Source organism: Sus scrofa, chromosome 1, assembly GCF_000003025.6.
Source record: "Sus scrofa isolate TJ Tabasco breed Duroc chromosome 1, Sscrofa11.1, whole genome shotgun sequence".
NCBI lineage: Eukaryota > Metazoa > Chordata > Mammalia > Artiodactyla > Suidae > Sus > Sus scrofa.
This window is the reverse complement of record NC_010443.5, coordinates 106111859-106129971: the sequence shown is the minus strand read 5'-3', so window position 1 is coordinate 106129971 and position 18113 is coordinate 106111859. Positions and strand designations below refer to the sequence as shown.

The 18113-nt window shown below is 38.1% G+C and overlaps 1 protein-coding gene across 10 annotated transcripts in view; it reads right to left on the bottom strand.

Moving 5' to 3' along the window:
• The window catches only part of WDR7 (WD repeat domain 7), a 375679-nt gene that overhangs the window by 281719 nt on the left and 75847 nt on the right, over positions 1 to 18113 (bottom strand). For all 10 annotated transcript variants that reach the window (XM_021093595.1, XM_021093608.1, XM_021093602.1 and 7 more), the window contains 2 exons: positions 15467 to 15662; positions 4823 to 5037 (listed from right to left, as the gene is read on the bottom strand). In XM_021093595.1, the coding sequence (XP_020949254.1) occupies positions 4823 to 5037; positions 15467 to 15662 (411 nt within the window). The remainder of the gene's footprint in view (positions 1 to 4822; positions 5038 to 15466; positions 15663 to 18113) is intronic.

Below are 18113 nucleotides of genomic sequence, written 5' to 3'. Positions count from 1 at the left end.
GGAGGTTTTTCGCTCCTCCTACACATATTCCCATCTCCCAACACATGGAAAAGGCAAATGTCTATTACAATCAACCTCAAAGTTTATTGCGTGAGTCATTTATCTCTGTGGATGAAGTAATGGTGTAGCTCCACCATTCTCCCTTCAACCAGGCTTGCATCCCTGAAATCATCTTGTATGTCTCAACTCTTTTCCTGCTCTTTGTTTGCTTTTGTTTTTGTTTTTTGTCTTTTTAGGGTCGAACATGTAGCATATGGAGGTTTCCAGTCTTGGGGTTGAACTGCAGGCCATAGGGCTGGCCTACACCACAGCCATAGCAATGCCAGATCCAAGCCACAGCTGCAACCCACCCATGGCAACAGCTCATGGCAACGTTGGATGCCCGGCCCACTGAGCAAGGCCAGGGATCAAACTCAAGATCCTATGGATACTAGTCGGGTTACTGCTGAGCCACAAGCTGCTCATTTATGAAGTCCTATTAATTCAATCTACACAACAGCTTACAACCCATCCCTCCTCTACATTTCCATCACCTACCTTTCCAGTCCTGGTTAACTCCCGCAACATCACCTCAGTAGCCTCACAGTTCATTTCTCAAATCAACATTTATAAGTGTTCTGCATTCAAATGTCAGACGTGGCAAAATAATTCCTAAAGAAAAATCTCCTTTTTTTTTTTTTCCGCTTTTTAGGGCCACACTCGCAGCATATGGGAGTTCCCCGGCTAGAAGAGCTACAGCTGTCAGCCTACACCACAGCCACAAAAACATGGAATCCAAGCCCCATCTGCGACCTAGACCACAGCTCACGGCAATGCCAGATTCTCAACCCACTGAGAGAGGCCAGGAATCTAACCTGCATCCTCATGGATCCTAGTCGGGTTCATTAACCACTGAGCCACGAAGGGAACTCCCACAAAAATCTCCTTTTAAAATGATTCAATATCATGGCATTACTCAGTTTTGCATGAGAGTTGGTTCCACAAGATTCCAATCTAATCTCTAACTTCACACTAAATTTCTTGGGTACTTACTCTGCTCCACATACTATACTAAGCACTAGAAATAATAGAGGGACAAACTCAACTTGTCCTCAAGAAGCTCAAAAAGAGAGAAGACAGATATAAGAAACAAACAAAAATTATGCCATACAAAGTGAAGTGTTTTAGGAAAAGTCTAAACATGAATGTGTGAGCAGAGAGAATGCAAGTGCCGATTCTGCCATGGGAAGCAGAAGACAGAAGGGGCTGGCTTCACTATTCTCAAAGAGGAGAGACAATAAAGAGGCAAATACGGAGGGGAAAAGACAGACTGGAAATAGGACATAGGAGTTCTACCACCTCTCAATTTTTTTTCTCCAAAGCAGTGGTTTTAAACAAAGGCAATTTTACTCCCCAATAAGCATTTGACAATGTCTGAAAACATTTTTTTTTTTTTTTTTTTTTTGGCCACGCCTGTGGCATGCAGAAATTCCCTGGCCAGGGAATCAAACCCATGCCACAACAGTGACCCGAGCCACTGCAGTGACAATGCCAGATCCTTAACTCACTGCACCACAAGAGAACTGAAAACATTTTTGACTGTCATGCTTGGGGAAGAAAGGGTACTATTTGCTTGTAGTGGGTAGAGGAAAAATGCTTCTTAACATCCTACAATACACGGGACAGTGCCCTACAACAAAGAATGATCCAGCTCAAAATGTCAATAGTGCTGGAGTTGAACAACCCTAGTCTGGAGCCACAAGAAACAGGCGTAAAGGAGGGGGTTAGAAGTTGGCGATAATCTCAGGATGTTTGACGATACAGAGATGGCAAGGCAGGAGAATGAGTTATACCCAGACAAACTTGTTCACCAAATATAACAGAGGGCAAATAAATGCTCCACATTCAGAGGCTCATGAACAGGGATAGATCTGATTGTCAAGGCAGGACAATCAACTGTGATGGGAACGCAGAAGACATGAACAAAGAGGCTGAAACAGAGACTACTGACACTTTCTGTTACACATGATCCAATTCAACAAATATTTACTGCACGGCTGTTACTAGATGTCATGGGGAAAACACAGAGATAAATAAGTCATAAGCCCCATGTGCAAGAAGACTGGGTTTCAGTAGGGACACACCTTCCAAAGATTTGATGCAATAATAAAGAATAGTTCCACTTAATACTATCTTGCTCTTCTAGTGACAGAAAAAAAAAAAAAAAATCATAGGACAGTGAATTCTCCATCTTTGCTTGCAAAGCTATATATGTCTGGCATAATTAACATAATTTACAATATAAAATATCTGTTACTCCCAAATTGCCCAATTGCTAACACTACTCTAACAAAGAAAAAACAGGATACTTTCTGTAGAGTATTCCCATAGACATTTTATTTTCCATTGAGAGACCCATGAAAAAAATCAGTCTAATATCCTAGAATAAGTCCTATACCACTGAGAAGCTTTTAGTTATGTTTTAGGTTTATTTATTTATTTTTTTTAACTTTGGGTGGGCTTTATTTCTCCAGAGGTTAGAAAGCCATCCAGAGGAAGGCTCTTTAAATATTCCCCTCAGAAGGAGCCTCAAATTCAACATGAGAAAATAGTTAGAGAAATCCCTAATGGTCCAGCCAACATACATTTTTCATAAAGTGATTATCCTCCTGCAGCCTCAGCTTCCTAAGCCTTTTCCCCCTTCTGTAATTGTTTTCCTTGTAGGCCAGGCAACAATTACCACTGGTACAAGACTGAGTAGGTTCACAAGCAATATATTTTACAATACGTAAGTGTAGTGTCTCTGATATCTGGTGCTTTTATCACTAATTGCACTATAAAATGTGCTATTAAAACAGGGACAAACAAGATTGTAAAATTCGCATAATGGACCATGACCACTTACAAAAGCCATTCATAAATGTTACTGTACCACTTAGATTTCTTTAATTTTCCAGTCATATAATTACTTTTCCAAATTTTTACTTCTAGGTGATACCAACAAGAAAAAGAATATTTGGAAATTACAAAACATATATGCTTGCCCTTAAATATATTGTTTTATATAATTTGCTCAAAATTAAAATTGCATATAACATCAGAGAATATGCTATGAACACCAAAATTCCTAATGACATCTACATGATCTCTTAAAGATATTATCAGTATGGAAAATGCATTTAAGTCTGATTTCTATTCAAACTTTAGAGAATGGGATAGAAAGTATGAAAAAAAATCACAGAACAATTTAACAATTATAATCTATGAAACATAAAATATAACAAAGCCAATAAAATATTAATATCTTGGGGGAAAACAGAATGATCAAATATTACTACCAATTACTGGAAAATATGGATCAGTGGAACTGCTGATAGCATTTTGTCACTAGCACTTACTAATTCGTGGGCAAATTTTCAAGTTTGTAGATGAGACTTTCAACCACTTTGTTTTTTATTTATATCTAATCATTTTTTTAAAATGGGAATCAGGCGTTCCTGATGCAGCACAGTGGGTTATGAATCTGACTGCAGCAGCTCTGGTGGCTGCAGAGGTATGGGTTTGATCCCTAGCCTGGCACAGTGGATAAAAGAATCTGGCCTTGCCATAGCTGTGGCATAGGCTGCAGCTACAGCTCAGATTCCTGGCCCGGGAACTTCCATATGGGTTCATCCATAAAAATAAAATTAAAATAAAGTAAGGAGTTCCCGTCATGGCGCAGTGGTTAAGGAACCCAACTAAGAACCATGAGGTTGTGGGTTCGATCCCTGGCCTCGCTCAGTGGGTTAAGGATCTGGCATTGCCATGAGCTGTGGTGTAGGTCGCAGACACGGCTCAGATCTGATATTGCCGTGGCTCTGGCGTATGCTGGCGCCTACAGCTCCAATTAGACCCCTAGCCTGAGAACCTCCATATGCCATGGGTGCAGCCCTAGAAAAGACAAAAAAAAAATAAAATAAAATAAAAAATTAAATAAATAAAAATGGGAACCAGAAGTAAGAGTGAATGAAAATAAAAATGATTTGGTTATCCATTCATAATTTTAATGAACTCTTGGATGAAACTAGAATTTTAGGCAGTGATTCAGATAAAATACTGGGATTGTCGCTAGGTGTTATTTATCCATTACCAGAGACAAATTAGGTCTAGTAATACTACAGAACACAAATACTACAAACCAAATAGTTTGGCTAGTCTCTATGAAACTAAAGACACGTGGCCAATTAATGAACTGAGATTGTTTGCTCTTCTTTTAGTAGGATAACCTTCTGTTAACTGGAGAAGTAATTGATGTGTTGATTTTAAGTGTAAGGAAAGTGTGATTGAGCTTGGTTCTGGCAGAAAAATGTCAGCACTTGTATAACTTCACCATACCTATTTTCAAATATTTTCCTAAATCTCTATAATGGCCTAACCTTAATAAAATCAGAACCTACTTTTAAAACAAATGGAAAACCACAATTAGAAACATCCTAATTGCCCCTAAATTGTTACTTGTTTTTTCTCCTGAAGATATTGGCTAGTGCTCAACCTTTCAACAGGAAGACTATCAGAAAGTCAAAAAGATAAATTATACATATAATGTTTGCTCTGATTTCAGAAATCAAAGTCACTTAATTCTACAGGAATCATTTTAAAATATTTCGAATGGTAAAACAATTTACTTTTTCAAAATGTCACATACTTTAACTACTCCCCAAACTGTGTTGGATAAACTTAAACAAAAACCAGATGCTTATTTTTCACCAGTGTCATCTCTCAAAAATGATTTCTCAAGACATGTCAAAGCCATGTTATTAAATGAAACCAAACAGGAATTCATGAGCCCACATGCAAAACTTACTTTGTCAGATGCCTCAGAAGCCAAGAGGTTGGTTGCAAGAGTTTGTAGCTTATGATGGGCCATATTTTTCAGAGCAGCAAGACTACGTCGTGTCATAGCTTGCTTGAGGTTGACTGCTGGGTGACTAAGTGAGTCAACAGCAGCAGGAACTGCTTCATCACAAGCATTCAGTATCTCTACCGCTGTTATTCCCATCACACAACGATCCAATGCTCCTGGAAGACATACATATTCATGGTCATTACTCAACACAGAAGATGACAAGTCATTTTTTTTTCTTGTGCTTTTTGCTTTTTAGGGCTGCACCCACAGCATATGGAGGTTTCCAGGCTATGGGTCTAAGCGGAACTACAACTGCTGGCCTACACCACAGCCACAGCAATGCAGGATCCAAGCCGCGTCTGCAACCTAGACCACAGCTCACAGCAATGCTGGATCCTTAACCCACTGAGCGAGGCCAGGGATCGAACCCGCAACCTCATGGTTCCTAGTCAGAATTGTTTCCGGTGTGCCACGATGGTAACTCCAACAAGTCATTTTTTAAGAAAGGAAAATACATGGGCATTTTCTATGTAGGAAGATGTTCTATCAGTGTCTCCCAGAAAAATTTTCTTGTGCTTCTTTCCTCTAATGATCTTCCATGTAGAATTATCTTCATCATTTCCTCTCCCTTAAGCCCCTTACCACAACTTCCCAATAAACTGAAGTTCAGAGCCAAGATTTCACCAACTTTCTCCAGGATTTTCTTTTACTTCCAAGATGAGCTCCTCGATCACTCCACTATTACTCTATTACAAACACCAATTTCTTTCTTTCTCTCTCTCTTTTTTTTTTTTCTTTTTAGGGTCATGTGTGTGGCATATAGAAGTTCCCAGGCTAGGAGTCGAATTGGACCTGCAGCCACTGGCCTACACCATAGCTCATGGAAACATCGGATCCTTAACCCACTGAGTGAGGCCAGGGATCCAACCTTCATCCTCATGGTTACTAGGAAGGAATTGATAAGCAAATTCCAACAATGGTGGAATCCAACTCTTCACCTACTATGCACCTTAAAATGAAGACAGACATGAATGATGAATATGCTGAAAGATTCATCTGAAATTCCTGAACACTGATTCCAGTGGCCCTGAGTAGTCACCAAATTTCCATAGATCTTTCATTTTCCTACTCTCCTAGTTCATTGTTCCATACTTTCTTTCTCCTCCAATCCCAACATTGCATTTTCTGTTCTCATCTGGGTGAAAAGTTTTGTTTCCTATTTAGAAAGAAGTAATTAGAAAATAAGTTCCACAAGCTCCCACTGCTACGTCTCCATTCACATTATTCTATAATTATGAATCAACTATCCAGGCTCCTACCTAACACACTTGTGGCTTATAGCCTATCCCTCTCTTGTTTGCCCAAGGACACCATTTCAGCAATTCTCCTTTTTCCACATCAATTTTCCCTATCTACTGGATCATTCCCACCAGTACAGGATTTTTCCCATTAGCTTTTAAATATGCAACTATTTCACCTTCAAAAAAAAAAAAAAAAGTTAACCCAGTCTCCATGTCTAGCTGGTGTCCCATTTTTTTTATAATCATCCTCTAAAGACCTATTTTTGCTACCTCCATATTTTCTCCTCCCAGCCTTCTTTGAAATTACTCAAATCAGATTTCACACCAAACATGCACAGAACCTACTCCCCATGTTGCTAAATCTAAATCAGCTCTCAGTCCTCATTTTACTATCATTTACTATCAGCAGCATTTGACTCTATTCCTTGAACCATATTTTTCTCACTTGGCTTCCAGGCAAGCACACCCTTTATTTTCTTCTTTTTCCTGGAAGGTTCATTTTATCCTCTTTTGGGGTTTTTCTATATCACAGAAATACATCTAAACCCTCGAGTGTCCCAACCATTACCTACCTGCATTCCATTGGTAATATATCCAGTCAGGAACTTACATTCCCAAATTTGCATCACCCACTCTGACTTCCCTCCCTTGAACTACAGACTCATACCTACAGTTGGCCCTTGAATAGCAAAAGGATTAATTAGGGGCACCAATCCCTCTTACAGCTGAAAATCTACATATAACTATATAGTCAGCCCTTCTTATCCCCAGTTGATACCTGTGGATTCAACCAACAACAGATCATGTGGTACTGTTGTATTTATTATCTAAAAAAATACACAGTTCAAACCTTGTTCAAGAGTCAAGTGTACAATTTATGAGTCAACATCTCTACTTGAATAGTTCAACTCTACCTAATATATCAAAAATTGAATTCTTGATTTTCTCAAAATCTACTCTTCCCACTGGCTTCTCAATATCTCACAATGAATTACATCCTTCAAGTTTCTCATGATCAAAACCTTGGAGTCATCTTTGGCCCATCTCATTCTTTTATGCCCCTCATACAACTATCAGCAAATCATGTTGGTTCTACCTTCAAACTATATCTAGACATCAACCACTTCTCACCAGATCTCCTGCTACCACTCTAGTCTAATAACCCACCATTTTTGGTCTAGAGGCCATGACATACAAGCTAATGTCTCTGCTTCTACCCTAGAACCACTTTTGGCTACTCTGGAAAAAGGCAGCAAAATATAATCTATAATAAGGAAAAAAGTCAAATCAATAAAAAAACACTGAAACAGACTTTTTTCTTTTAATTAGCAAACAAAGGCATTAAAAGTTACTATAGGGAGTTCCCATTGTGGCTCAGCAGTAATGAACCCAGCTAGTATCCATAAGGACACAGTTTCAATCCTTGGCCTTGCTCAGTGGGTTAAGGACTGGTGTCACTGTGGCTTCGGTGTAGGTCACAGATGCAGCTCAGATCTGGCACTGCTGTGGCACAGGCCGGCAGCTGCAGCTCCAATTTGACCCCTAGCCTGGGAACTTCCATATGCTGTGGGTGTGACCCTAAAAAAGGCAAAAAATTTCAAATAAAAAAATAAAAGTTACTATAGTTGTACTCTACATATTCATAAAGTTTGAATACAGAGATATGGAAGATATCAAAAGACTAAAATCAAAGTTTTAGAAATGAAAACTTCCATGTCTGAGATGAAAAACACAGTCAATGGGAACAATGGCATATTAGACATTGTGTAGGAAAAACTCAGTAAACTTGAAATATAAAATCAAAACTATAAAATAAAGAAAAATAATTTTAAAAATGAAAAGACAATTCATGAGCTGTGGGCAATTTCAAGTAGCCTAACAGACATCTAACTGGAGTCTCCAAAGAGAGGAAAGAGTGGGGGAGGATCAAAAACATATTTGAATAAATAATGGCCCAAAGCTCCAAAATTTGTCAAAAATTATACACCCATAGATCCAAGAAACAAACCCTAAGTGCAAAAAATATGCAGAAGATTTTAACTGCTCAAAACCAGTAATAAAGGGAAACATTTTTTAAAAATCAGAAAAAAACAGACACAGCATATAGAGAGGAACAAAGATAACAGTGACAGCAGACTTATCACTGGAAATAATGCAAGCAAGGAGACAGTGGAATTACTGAAGGAAAAAAACAACAAAAACTGTCAACTTAGAATTCTGTACCCAGAAATCTTTGAAATGATGGTGAAATAAAGTTTCAGATATACAGAAGCTGAAAGAATCATCCACAGACCTGCACTATAAGAAATATTAAAAATCAGTCAAAGGGAAAATCATTTCATATGGAAATCTGGATCTACACAAAGCAATGAAGTGCCACAGAAATGGTAATTACATGGGACAATATGCAAAATTTTGTTTGTGTATTTAATTTCCTTAAAAGATAATATACTTTTTAAACAAATACACAAATAGAAAGAAATAATGTTCTGGAGTTCCCGTCGTGGCACAGCAGAAATGAATCCAACTAGGAACCATGAGGTTGTGGGTTCGATCCCTGGCCTTGCTCACTGGGTTAAGGATCTGGTGTTGCCATGAGCTGTGGCGTAGGGCACAGACACGGCTCGGATCTGATATTGCTGTGGCTCTGGTGTAGGCCAGCAACTGTAGCTCCGATTGGACCCCTAACCTGGGAACCTCCATATGCTGCAGGTGCAGCCCTATAAAGCAAAAAAAAAAGAGAAAGAAGTAATGTTGTAAATGAATGAAAACTATGAGCAACATTATGGGTGATACAAAAGACAAGAAGGGGTAGACAGTAACCCAATTATTCTTGATTAGGAGATAAGACAAAGGTAGGAATGTACCATACTATGGAGGGCCTTGTCTTAAAGCCCTATGTGAACTAAAATTAATCCCTTTTTTTTTTTCCATTAAGACAGTGGCATGAATCAAGTGTATTTGTTGCTGTTTTATTTCCTATGACTAATTTGCCAGGAGAGTATTGGATGGATGAGAAGGTAGAGATAGAAGATAGAGAAAGCAATAAAAATATCCTGGGTGTGAAAAAAAATGTAGCCCTATATAAAAACAGTATGCTGGAAAGAAAAAAGAGAAGAGTAGGGACTTAGTAATTAATCACACAGAGGACTTACGGGTAAGAAAGTGAAAAAAATAGTAATATTTCCACTCCAACACCTCTTCCTCCAAAATTTCAGAGTGAATCATGCAAAAGGAAAAAAGAAACTTTGATTATACTTAATTTTACCAAGATTTTAGAAAAGTACCTTTTTTTCTTAACCATTTCATCTTTTATGTCTTTGTTTGTCCTATACTATAGTATTTTTTGTAATAGAATGAAAAACAAAAATGTAAAAGATAGAGAAAAGTTAATGATGTAATACCATATGCTGTGCAATAGAAGCATAAAATAAAATCTGCACAGTATTAAATTCTATAGGCAAAGAAAATTCTTACTACTAAACCCTTCTACTAATAATAACAGACTAGACTGGAATACCACCTCCTGATTCCCTATGGTTATTTTAGTAGCAAGACAAAATTATCAATCTAAATAAATCAAAATTAGGAGTTCCCATTATGGCACAGCAGAAACAAATCCAACTAGGAACCATGAGGTTGCAGGTTTGATCCCTGGCCTCCCTCAGTGGGTTAAGGATCCAGTGTTGCCATGAGTTGTGATGTAGGTAGCAGATACAGCTCAGATCTGGTGTTGCTGTGGCTGTGGTGTAGGCCGTCAGCTATAGCTCCAATTGGACCCCTAGCCTAGGAACCTCCATGTGCTGCAGGTGCAGCCCTGAAAAAGCAAAAATAAATAAATAAATAAATAAATATTCAAGTTTTTAGGTAGCCATGCTTTATATGTGTTTGCTGTATATGTTGGGTCAGTAGACAAATATACATTAGTTCACATTCTGTTATAGTTTATTGGATAACTGTTAAAAAATGACTCAAATGCTTATTTCATGAAGTAACTGCAAAAATAGGAGTATTTTAGAAAACTGAGAAAGACAGAAAATAAACAACAGAAAAAGATGAGAACAAAGTAAACTGATAAGACTTCCTACACTAATTTTTAGTAATATTTGGCAAGTGTTTTACATTTAGTAATACTTGGCTGGTGTTTACATTTGTACAGGAACATCTAAAAACTGTCCCTATAGGACTAGGTGAATGATGAATCACTTTCATTAGGTAGCAAAGACGATAAAATGTGCAGATGAGAATGGTGTTAAGGGTTGGTAATGATCAAATAAGAACCCCTGGTAATACCCAGTCATTACCTAAGTACACCACCATTTCCCAAAGAGAAAGGATTTTGACCTTGTTAAAGGCTTGTGGGATCACCACTGCATGCTTACTGGGAACATCAAATGTGAAGAATGAGAGTAGATCCCTGAAGAACACAACAGCTCCATGTGGAATCAGCCACCATCTAGATCAGTGACCCACCTTTAATAAGTTCCTAAGTAGGTGTCAAGAGGTTCGGCTGGCCAAATCTTGTTGGTAGTTGTTTGACTAATTTTCTAACTATCCGGAGACGTGAAAGAATGGTAATTTCCATGGCCTCTATAGCACTATTAAGTGCTATTGCATATAATTAAGATGATACAATAAAAGAACAAGAGACTCTGGACCTCTGCCTTTCCAATTAAATTTTATATTATGAAGCTGCCATCGTGGCGCAGTGGTTAACGAATCCGACTAGGAACCATGAGGTTACGGGTTCGGTCCCTGCCCTTGCTCAGTGGGTTAATGATCTGGCGTTGCCGTGAGCTGTGGTGTAGGTTGCAGACGCGGCTCAGATCCCGTGTTGCTGTGGCTCTGGTGCAGGCCGGTGGTTACAGCTCCGATTCAACCCCTAACCTGGGAACCTCCATATGCCGCAGGAGCGGCCTAAGAAATAGCAAAAAGACAAAAAAGAAAAAAAAAATTTATATTACTACCCTCAACTTCATTTCATTAGGAAATAAACACTGGAAATAAAAACTACCCCTCTGAAGGAAAAAACAAAAGAAAATGCTACATAAAAGCAGAAAGTTAAGACTTCTTAGTGTTTTTTAAGCTAGAAATATCAGTATAACTCAAAACAGCAGACACAAAATTGCAGAGTGCACAAGCACTTTTAGTGTAATATGACTTCATTTGTAAAAAGGCATTCCGACAACACTAGGTAGAGAGATAAAGTATCTCCTCGGAGTTTAAATACATTTCACACATCAAACCTTGGCCGAATCTGATTTATTTAACTTCATTTTTTATTTATTTAATGAATAAATAAATTTAATAAATAAATAATGTCAATACCTTCAGGATGTGCCTCACTGACTCCTGGGGGACCTTTATATCACTAGCTGAAGCCTGAACAGCAAGGAGGAAAAAGAGTATACACCTCCTACTGTGGCTAAAACCCAAAATTTATTCTGCTTCTCTATCTTTACCGATTTAAGAATGCCATCATTTCACAGATTTCAATACCCATCTTAGGGTTAGCATATGGGAAACCATGGGAGGGAGGGAGGAATTAGGAGGATGAGAATAACATATACACACTACTGTATAAATCAGACAATCAAAAAGAACCTAGCGTACAGCACAGGGAAATCTACTCAGTAGTCTATATAACAACCTATATGGGAAAAAAAGAACGGATATGTGTACATGTACAACTGATTCATTTGCTGTACACCTGAAACTAATACAACATTGGTAAGTCCACTATACTCTAATAAAAAATTTTTAAAAAGAATGCCATTATTGACTGTTTACCAAAATCAGAAGATAATTATTAAATTGTTAAGCTGCAATATTATATATTGGGCCTAGTTATACTAAACTAGTTATAAAAATATCCCCCAGTATACATATAGTTAGGAGCTTTTTGTCATCTCCTACTAGGCAAAAAAAATCATCTCCTACTAGGCAAAATACTGAAAAGTAACTCTGTCTTCCAGTCAGTAAGGTATCACTTGGAAGAATTTCATTTTCAATACATTTACAAATGTAGTATTTAAAGCATCTGAAGTATTCAAGTATTACATATTTATTAAGAAATTCAGCTCCTACTGGACAGCAGAGGGAACTGTGTCCAGTCTCTTGGGTTAGAACATAATAAAATAAAGTATGAAAAAAAAAGAATGTATATATATATGTGTGGTTGGGTCACTTTGCTGTACAGCAGAAATTGAAAGAACATTGTAAATCAATGATACTTTAATAATTTTTTTAAATCAGGAAAATGATACTTTATCGTATTAATTTAATGTTTTAAGTCCTAGACAAGTTTAGCATACTTTTGTATTTACAATATCTCAATTGTTAATTTAGTATGTAAGGTATTTTTTAAGTGTTTTACAAATTTATCATCGCTATAACCACTTACTTTAATACTAATTCTCAAAGGAAATATTTCTAAATGCAGGTAAGGCCATATTTCAAAGTTCAACAAAGTAACAAGTTCAACAGCAGGTTTGTTAAATAAAAAGTAGGAAATACATACATATACAAGTACACACAAACTTCAAGTACATAAGCATACATGTACTACCCACCATGTAAATATTATCTCATTTTATTCTCTTGGAACCACCATAAAGTGGGAACTATTATTACTTTCATTTTACAGATGAGTAAACTGAGAAACTTGCCATAGATCACAGTGCTATCGAACAGGTGATCTTAAATTCAAACCAAGGAATCTGACTCCAGAGCCTAAGACAAACTCTATATATACTTGACCCTTGAATATCACAGGTTTGAACTGCGTGGGTCCATGTACACACTGATTTTTTTCAATGGTAAATACTACAGTACCACATGATCCATGGTCAGCTATATCCAAGGATGGGGAACCTCAGATAGGTAGGAAACACAGGAATGTAGGGCCAACTTTAAGTTATATATGGATTTCCAACCCTGAAGAAGGTGGGTGTCCCAACCCTCATGTTCAAGGATCAAGTGTATTTAGTTTGTAGGGCAGACCAAACCAGCAAACATGAAACAGTGCTACTCAGCAGATACAACATAACAAAGAGGGACACGAAAGTAAGATACAAAGTTACATATGTAATACTAGAACAATTGTTTTTAAAAATGCATAGAATTAAGACTAAAGAGAAATATGCCAAAACTCAAACACAGCAATGGGATTTGAACTCATTTTTCTTTTCTTTTTTTTCCTTTTACAGCCACACCTGCAGGATATGGAAGTTTCCAGACTAGGAGTCAAATTGGAGCTACAGCTGCCAGCCTACCCCACAGCCACAGACAACAACGTGGGATCTGAGCTACATCTGTGACCACATCACACAGCTCATGGCAATGCCAGATCCTGAGCGAGGCCAGGATAGAACCCAGATCCTCATGGACACTATGTCAGGTTCTTAACTCACTGAGCCACAGTGGGCACTCCCATCTTTTTTTCTAATACTTTTGTGCATTCAAAATTTGGCAAAAAGTAAGAACTTCTTTTACAACGAACAATAAAAAGAAAAATTAAATGCAAAAGCAAAGAGGTTTGACACTTTCCAAGAATGCTTCCTCTTGTCAAAATTGCCTATGTACTACCAAAAAAACAAGGACTATAAACAAAAAATCATGGCTTCTTGTTCCAAAAAGACTTAGGAGCACTCCTAGTCACACCTTTGTACAAGCAGAAACATGTATATAGTCGTTATTTCAAAAAAGACTATTTAAAAAAAAATCCTTCTGGAGATCCCAACATGGTGCAGTGGAATCTAATCCAACTAGGAACCATGAGGTTGCGGGTTCGAACCCTGGCCTCGCTCAGTGGGTTAAGGATCCAACGTTGCTGTGGCTGTGGTGTAGGTTGGCAGCTACAGCTCTGATTAGACCCCTAGCCTGGGAACCTCCATATGCTGAGGGTGCAGCCCTAAAAAGACAAAAAAATTTTAAAAATAAAAAAATTTTTTAAAAAATGCTTCGTGAATATAAGAATAGGAATGTAAAGAAAGTTTTTCATCACTGATAGATGATGACAGGATAGTAAAAGTAGAATAAAATGTGACCTTTTTAAATTTTTCTTTGGCCATGTCTGCAGCATGCATAGGCTCCCGGACCAGGGATCAAACCCTCACTATAGCAGTGACAAGACTGTATCTTTAACCCACAGAGCCACCAGGAACTCCTAAAATGTGTTCTTAAAAGCTTAAACTAGTGGAGTTCCCGTCGTGGCTCAGTGGTTAACGAACAGGAACCATGAGGTTGCGGGTTCAATCCCTGGCCTTGCCCAGTGGGTTAAGGATCTGGCGCTGCAGTGAGCTGTGGTGTAGGTCACAGACACGGCTCGGATCTGGCGTTGCTGTGGCTGTAGTATAAGCTGGCGGCTACAGCTGCAATTCGACCCATAGTCTGGGAACCTCCATATGCCACAGGTGCGGCCCTAAAAAGACAAAAAGGACCAAAAAAAAAAAAAAAAATGTAGTTACACACTGAAAATTTTCCCTGGGAAAACAAAATTCTGTGTGTAAACCCTTTATGTCATGGTCTATAAACTTAAACATTACTTGTTCTATACTATGAACATACATAAAATTTCTGAACCCTGAAATTTTATATGTTCTCTCTAAAACTTAAAACTTTCATTTCAGTTACCTCCTTTAGTTAATTGCTCAGTATTGTTTTTCTACTTTGCAAATAAAAGATAATTTTATTTTTCCACTGTTTCTCAATTTGAGACAATAATTGTTCCTTCATTCTACAATTTGTCTCATGATTTATACAGAAATCACTTATTTGTCTGGTGTCTGCATTTCTGTCCTGATCTGTCACCATTCTTTTAAATATCAGTGCAGGGAGTTCTTGTTGTGGCTGAGGAGGTTTAGATTCCAATTAGTATCCATGAGAATGCAGGCTCCGTCTCTGGCCTTGCTCAGTGGATAAAGGATCCAGCACTGCCACAAGCTGTGGCTTGGATCTGGTGTTGCTGTGGTTGTGGCAAAGCCCGCAGCTGTAGCTCCAACTGAATCCCTAGGCTGGGAACTACAATATGCCACTGGAGCAGCCCTAAAAAAATGTTTAAAAATTAAAAATAAGTATCAGTGAAACTCTCTACAAGTATTTGAGATAGTATAGCAAGTAAGAGGCCACTTAGATATTTATTTATTGATGATAAGAACACAGAAAAAGCAGTGATGAGAAAATACAAGTAGCAACCTTTTTTACATTTTAGGAGTTTTTTCCTCATACAAAAGATTTTTCATTTCTAGGAAGTCAAATATACTCATTTAATTTTCAAATCTACCTCAACATTTGTTCTTACCAGTATCCATTTGCCAGACGTACACAGAGCCATCTGAACATCCCACTACTAGGTAATCATCAGAAGGCCTCCACTTGATTACGTGAATGGGGAAAAGATGACGTGATGCCAGCATAATGCATTTTTTCTCTCGTAAACTTAGGAGTCCTACTGAATGGTCACTGGCTACAGAGCAGATGCAGTGCTGCACTCTTGCCTGAAAAGAAGAATAATCCTTAATTACGTTTAGATAAAATTCAGAGTAAAGTGGATCCTGCCCTCAATTAAACCAAAATTAATTATACATTCACTGCACTGAAAACACTTAACCACAGCATTAGGATGCCTTGAAAATTTTCTTCTTTTATATTATACATAAAACACCCAGTTCAATCACCACAACACTTTGAAAAATACTAAATTAATACGAGATTAAAGTAAGGAAAGATGCCTAGGGAAATCTGCTGTTCAAATTTGAAGATGACCTTACCAAAATGATTGCTATATCTGAGCAAGCAGAGCTGGAAAAAAAAAAAATTGATCTGTTATTATGTGTTCTGTTTCCATGGTCTGAACTTGCCTTTGTTAGCTGCTGGAGCTGCTTTCGGCAGTGCTTCCTTCTGTTTGGGACTCTGTTATTTAGACCACGCTCTTCCCGGCTCCTTTGCTCAAAAACAAAACCCTCCTGGTTCCTCTGCCACAGTCATTTCTTAAGAGCCACAAATAGTTTGAATTATCTGGAGCTGTGATTCACAGTGCCTGTCAATAATGTCAGCAGGAGTCTCACCTCAACTAACACACAGGAGCCCATTAAACATTCTCTGTGTATTTCCTGTTCATCTCTAGTTTTTGCCCTACCATTCCTTTTTTTGGGGGGTGGGGGGGAGAGCAGGTGGTATGCCCATGGCATGCGAAAGTTTCCAGGGCCAGGGATGGAATCTGCACCACAGCAGTGACCTGAGCTACAGCAGTGGATACTTAACCTGCTGAGCCAACAGGAAACTCCTGGAAAAGATATTAGGGACTGCAGGGTAGTTGACTATAACACACAAAAGCATTACATGCAAAGCAATAAGTGGCAAACTACAAAAAACATCATTTAAATATAGGCAATGTTAGAATAAAACAGAATAAAAATATGTAACATGACGCCTTTACTTTCAGTTATTTCATGCCACATAAAATATTTTTTGAGGTTCACCAGTCATATGTTGTTATCCAAAGTATAATAAGATGGAGGCTTTGCATTTCTGCAGATATCATTAGCACTGATTTTGTATTTATCAAATATAGCCATCACTCAATTTACAAAAGGGATGATTGCTGCATTAATGGTTAACTATTTTCTATTTTGTAACATAGATCTGATAGAAAGTGGTCACCTTATTATTTCTCTCATCAGAGAAAATAAATCTAACAGTGGGCTTTTTCTGTGTGTACGAGTAACTAAAAAGAATGCTTGCTTAATAGCATTCCTTTTCATCTCTCCACATCCTTTAACCAGACACTGATCTGTCATAGGACTCACAACACCTGTCACTACTTCTTTTTTCTTTCTTTTTAGGTCCATACCTGCGGCACATGGAAGTTCCAAGGCTAGGGGTCAAATAGGAGTTGCAGCTGCCAGCCTAAGCCACAGCCACAGCAACAAAGGATCCTTAACCCACTAAGAGAGGCCAGGGATTGAACCCACCCACATCCTCACAGACACTATGTTGGGTTCTTAATCTGATGACCCACAACGGAAACTTCACAACACCTGTCTCTACTTTTGATTCTGCTGTTTTGACTCACAAGCTCTCTGAAATCTTTAATTAAAATGAGCTAATCCTTAATTAATGTCATATAACTAACCAGCCTACTTGCTAGTACCCGAGTTGACAATCATTTCATGAATGTTCACAACATTCTTATTCCTTTTCATAGAGATATCGAGGCATGAGTTGGTGTGAGGTGTTTGTTTAAAAGGGTGAATTTTTACCAATATTCTTTACTATGTTTGATGTTTTTCAAATTATGTTCTGTTGGTAGATCTCAACATCTGAAGTGGTAACAAAACTACTGAGAACCACTGAACCACACAGTCTCTCAAATATCCAGTTTATAATCTCACACAGAGAGGAATGCAGACAAACAAAAAAAGGATTCCCTGTTCCCATAAGGAACTTGACCTCTGACATCAACTCCTCATGAGAAGTCTCACTGTCAAAACTTTCGCTCTTGCTGTTTATATGCGGGTGGATAATTTTTTAAAATTCAAGGAGTTCCCATTTGGCTCAGTGGGTTAAGAACCCGTCTAGTATCCAGGATTTGGGTTTGATCCCTGGCCTCGCTCAGTGGGTTAAGGATCCAGCATTGCTGCAAGCTGCAGTGTAGGACACACATGCGGCTCAAATCTGGCATTGCTGGGGCTGTGGCATTGACCAGCAGCTATGGCTCCAATTCAGCCCATAGCTTGGGAACTTCCATATGCCATGGGTGCAGCACTAAAAAGAAAAAGGAAAAAAAAGGGGGGGGGGGTATGCTTGGGCTGTGGGATGGAAATCCTGTGAAATCAGATTGTTATGATCATTATACAACTACAGATGGATAAATTCATTTGAGTAATTAAAAAAATGAAAAAAGGTTTTTTTGGTTTTTTTTTTTTTTTTTTTTTTTTGTATTTTTG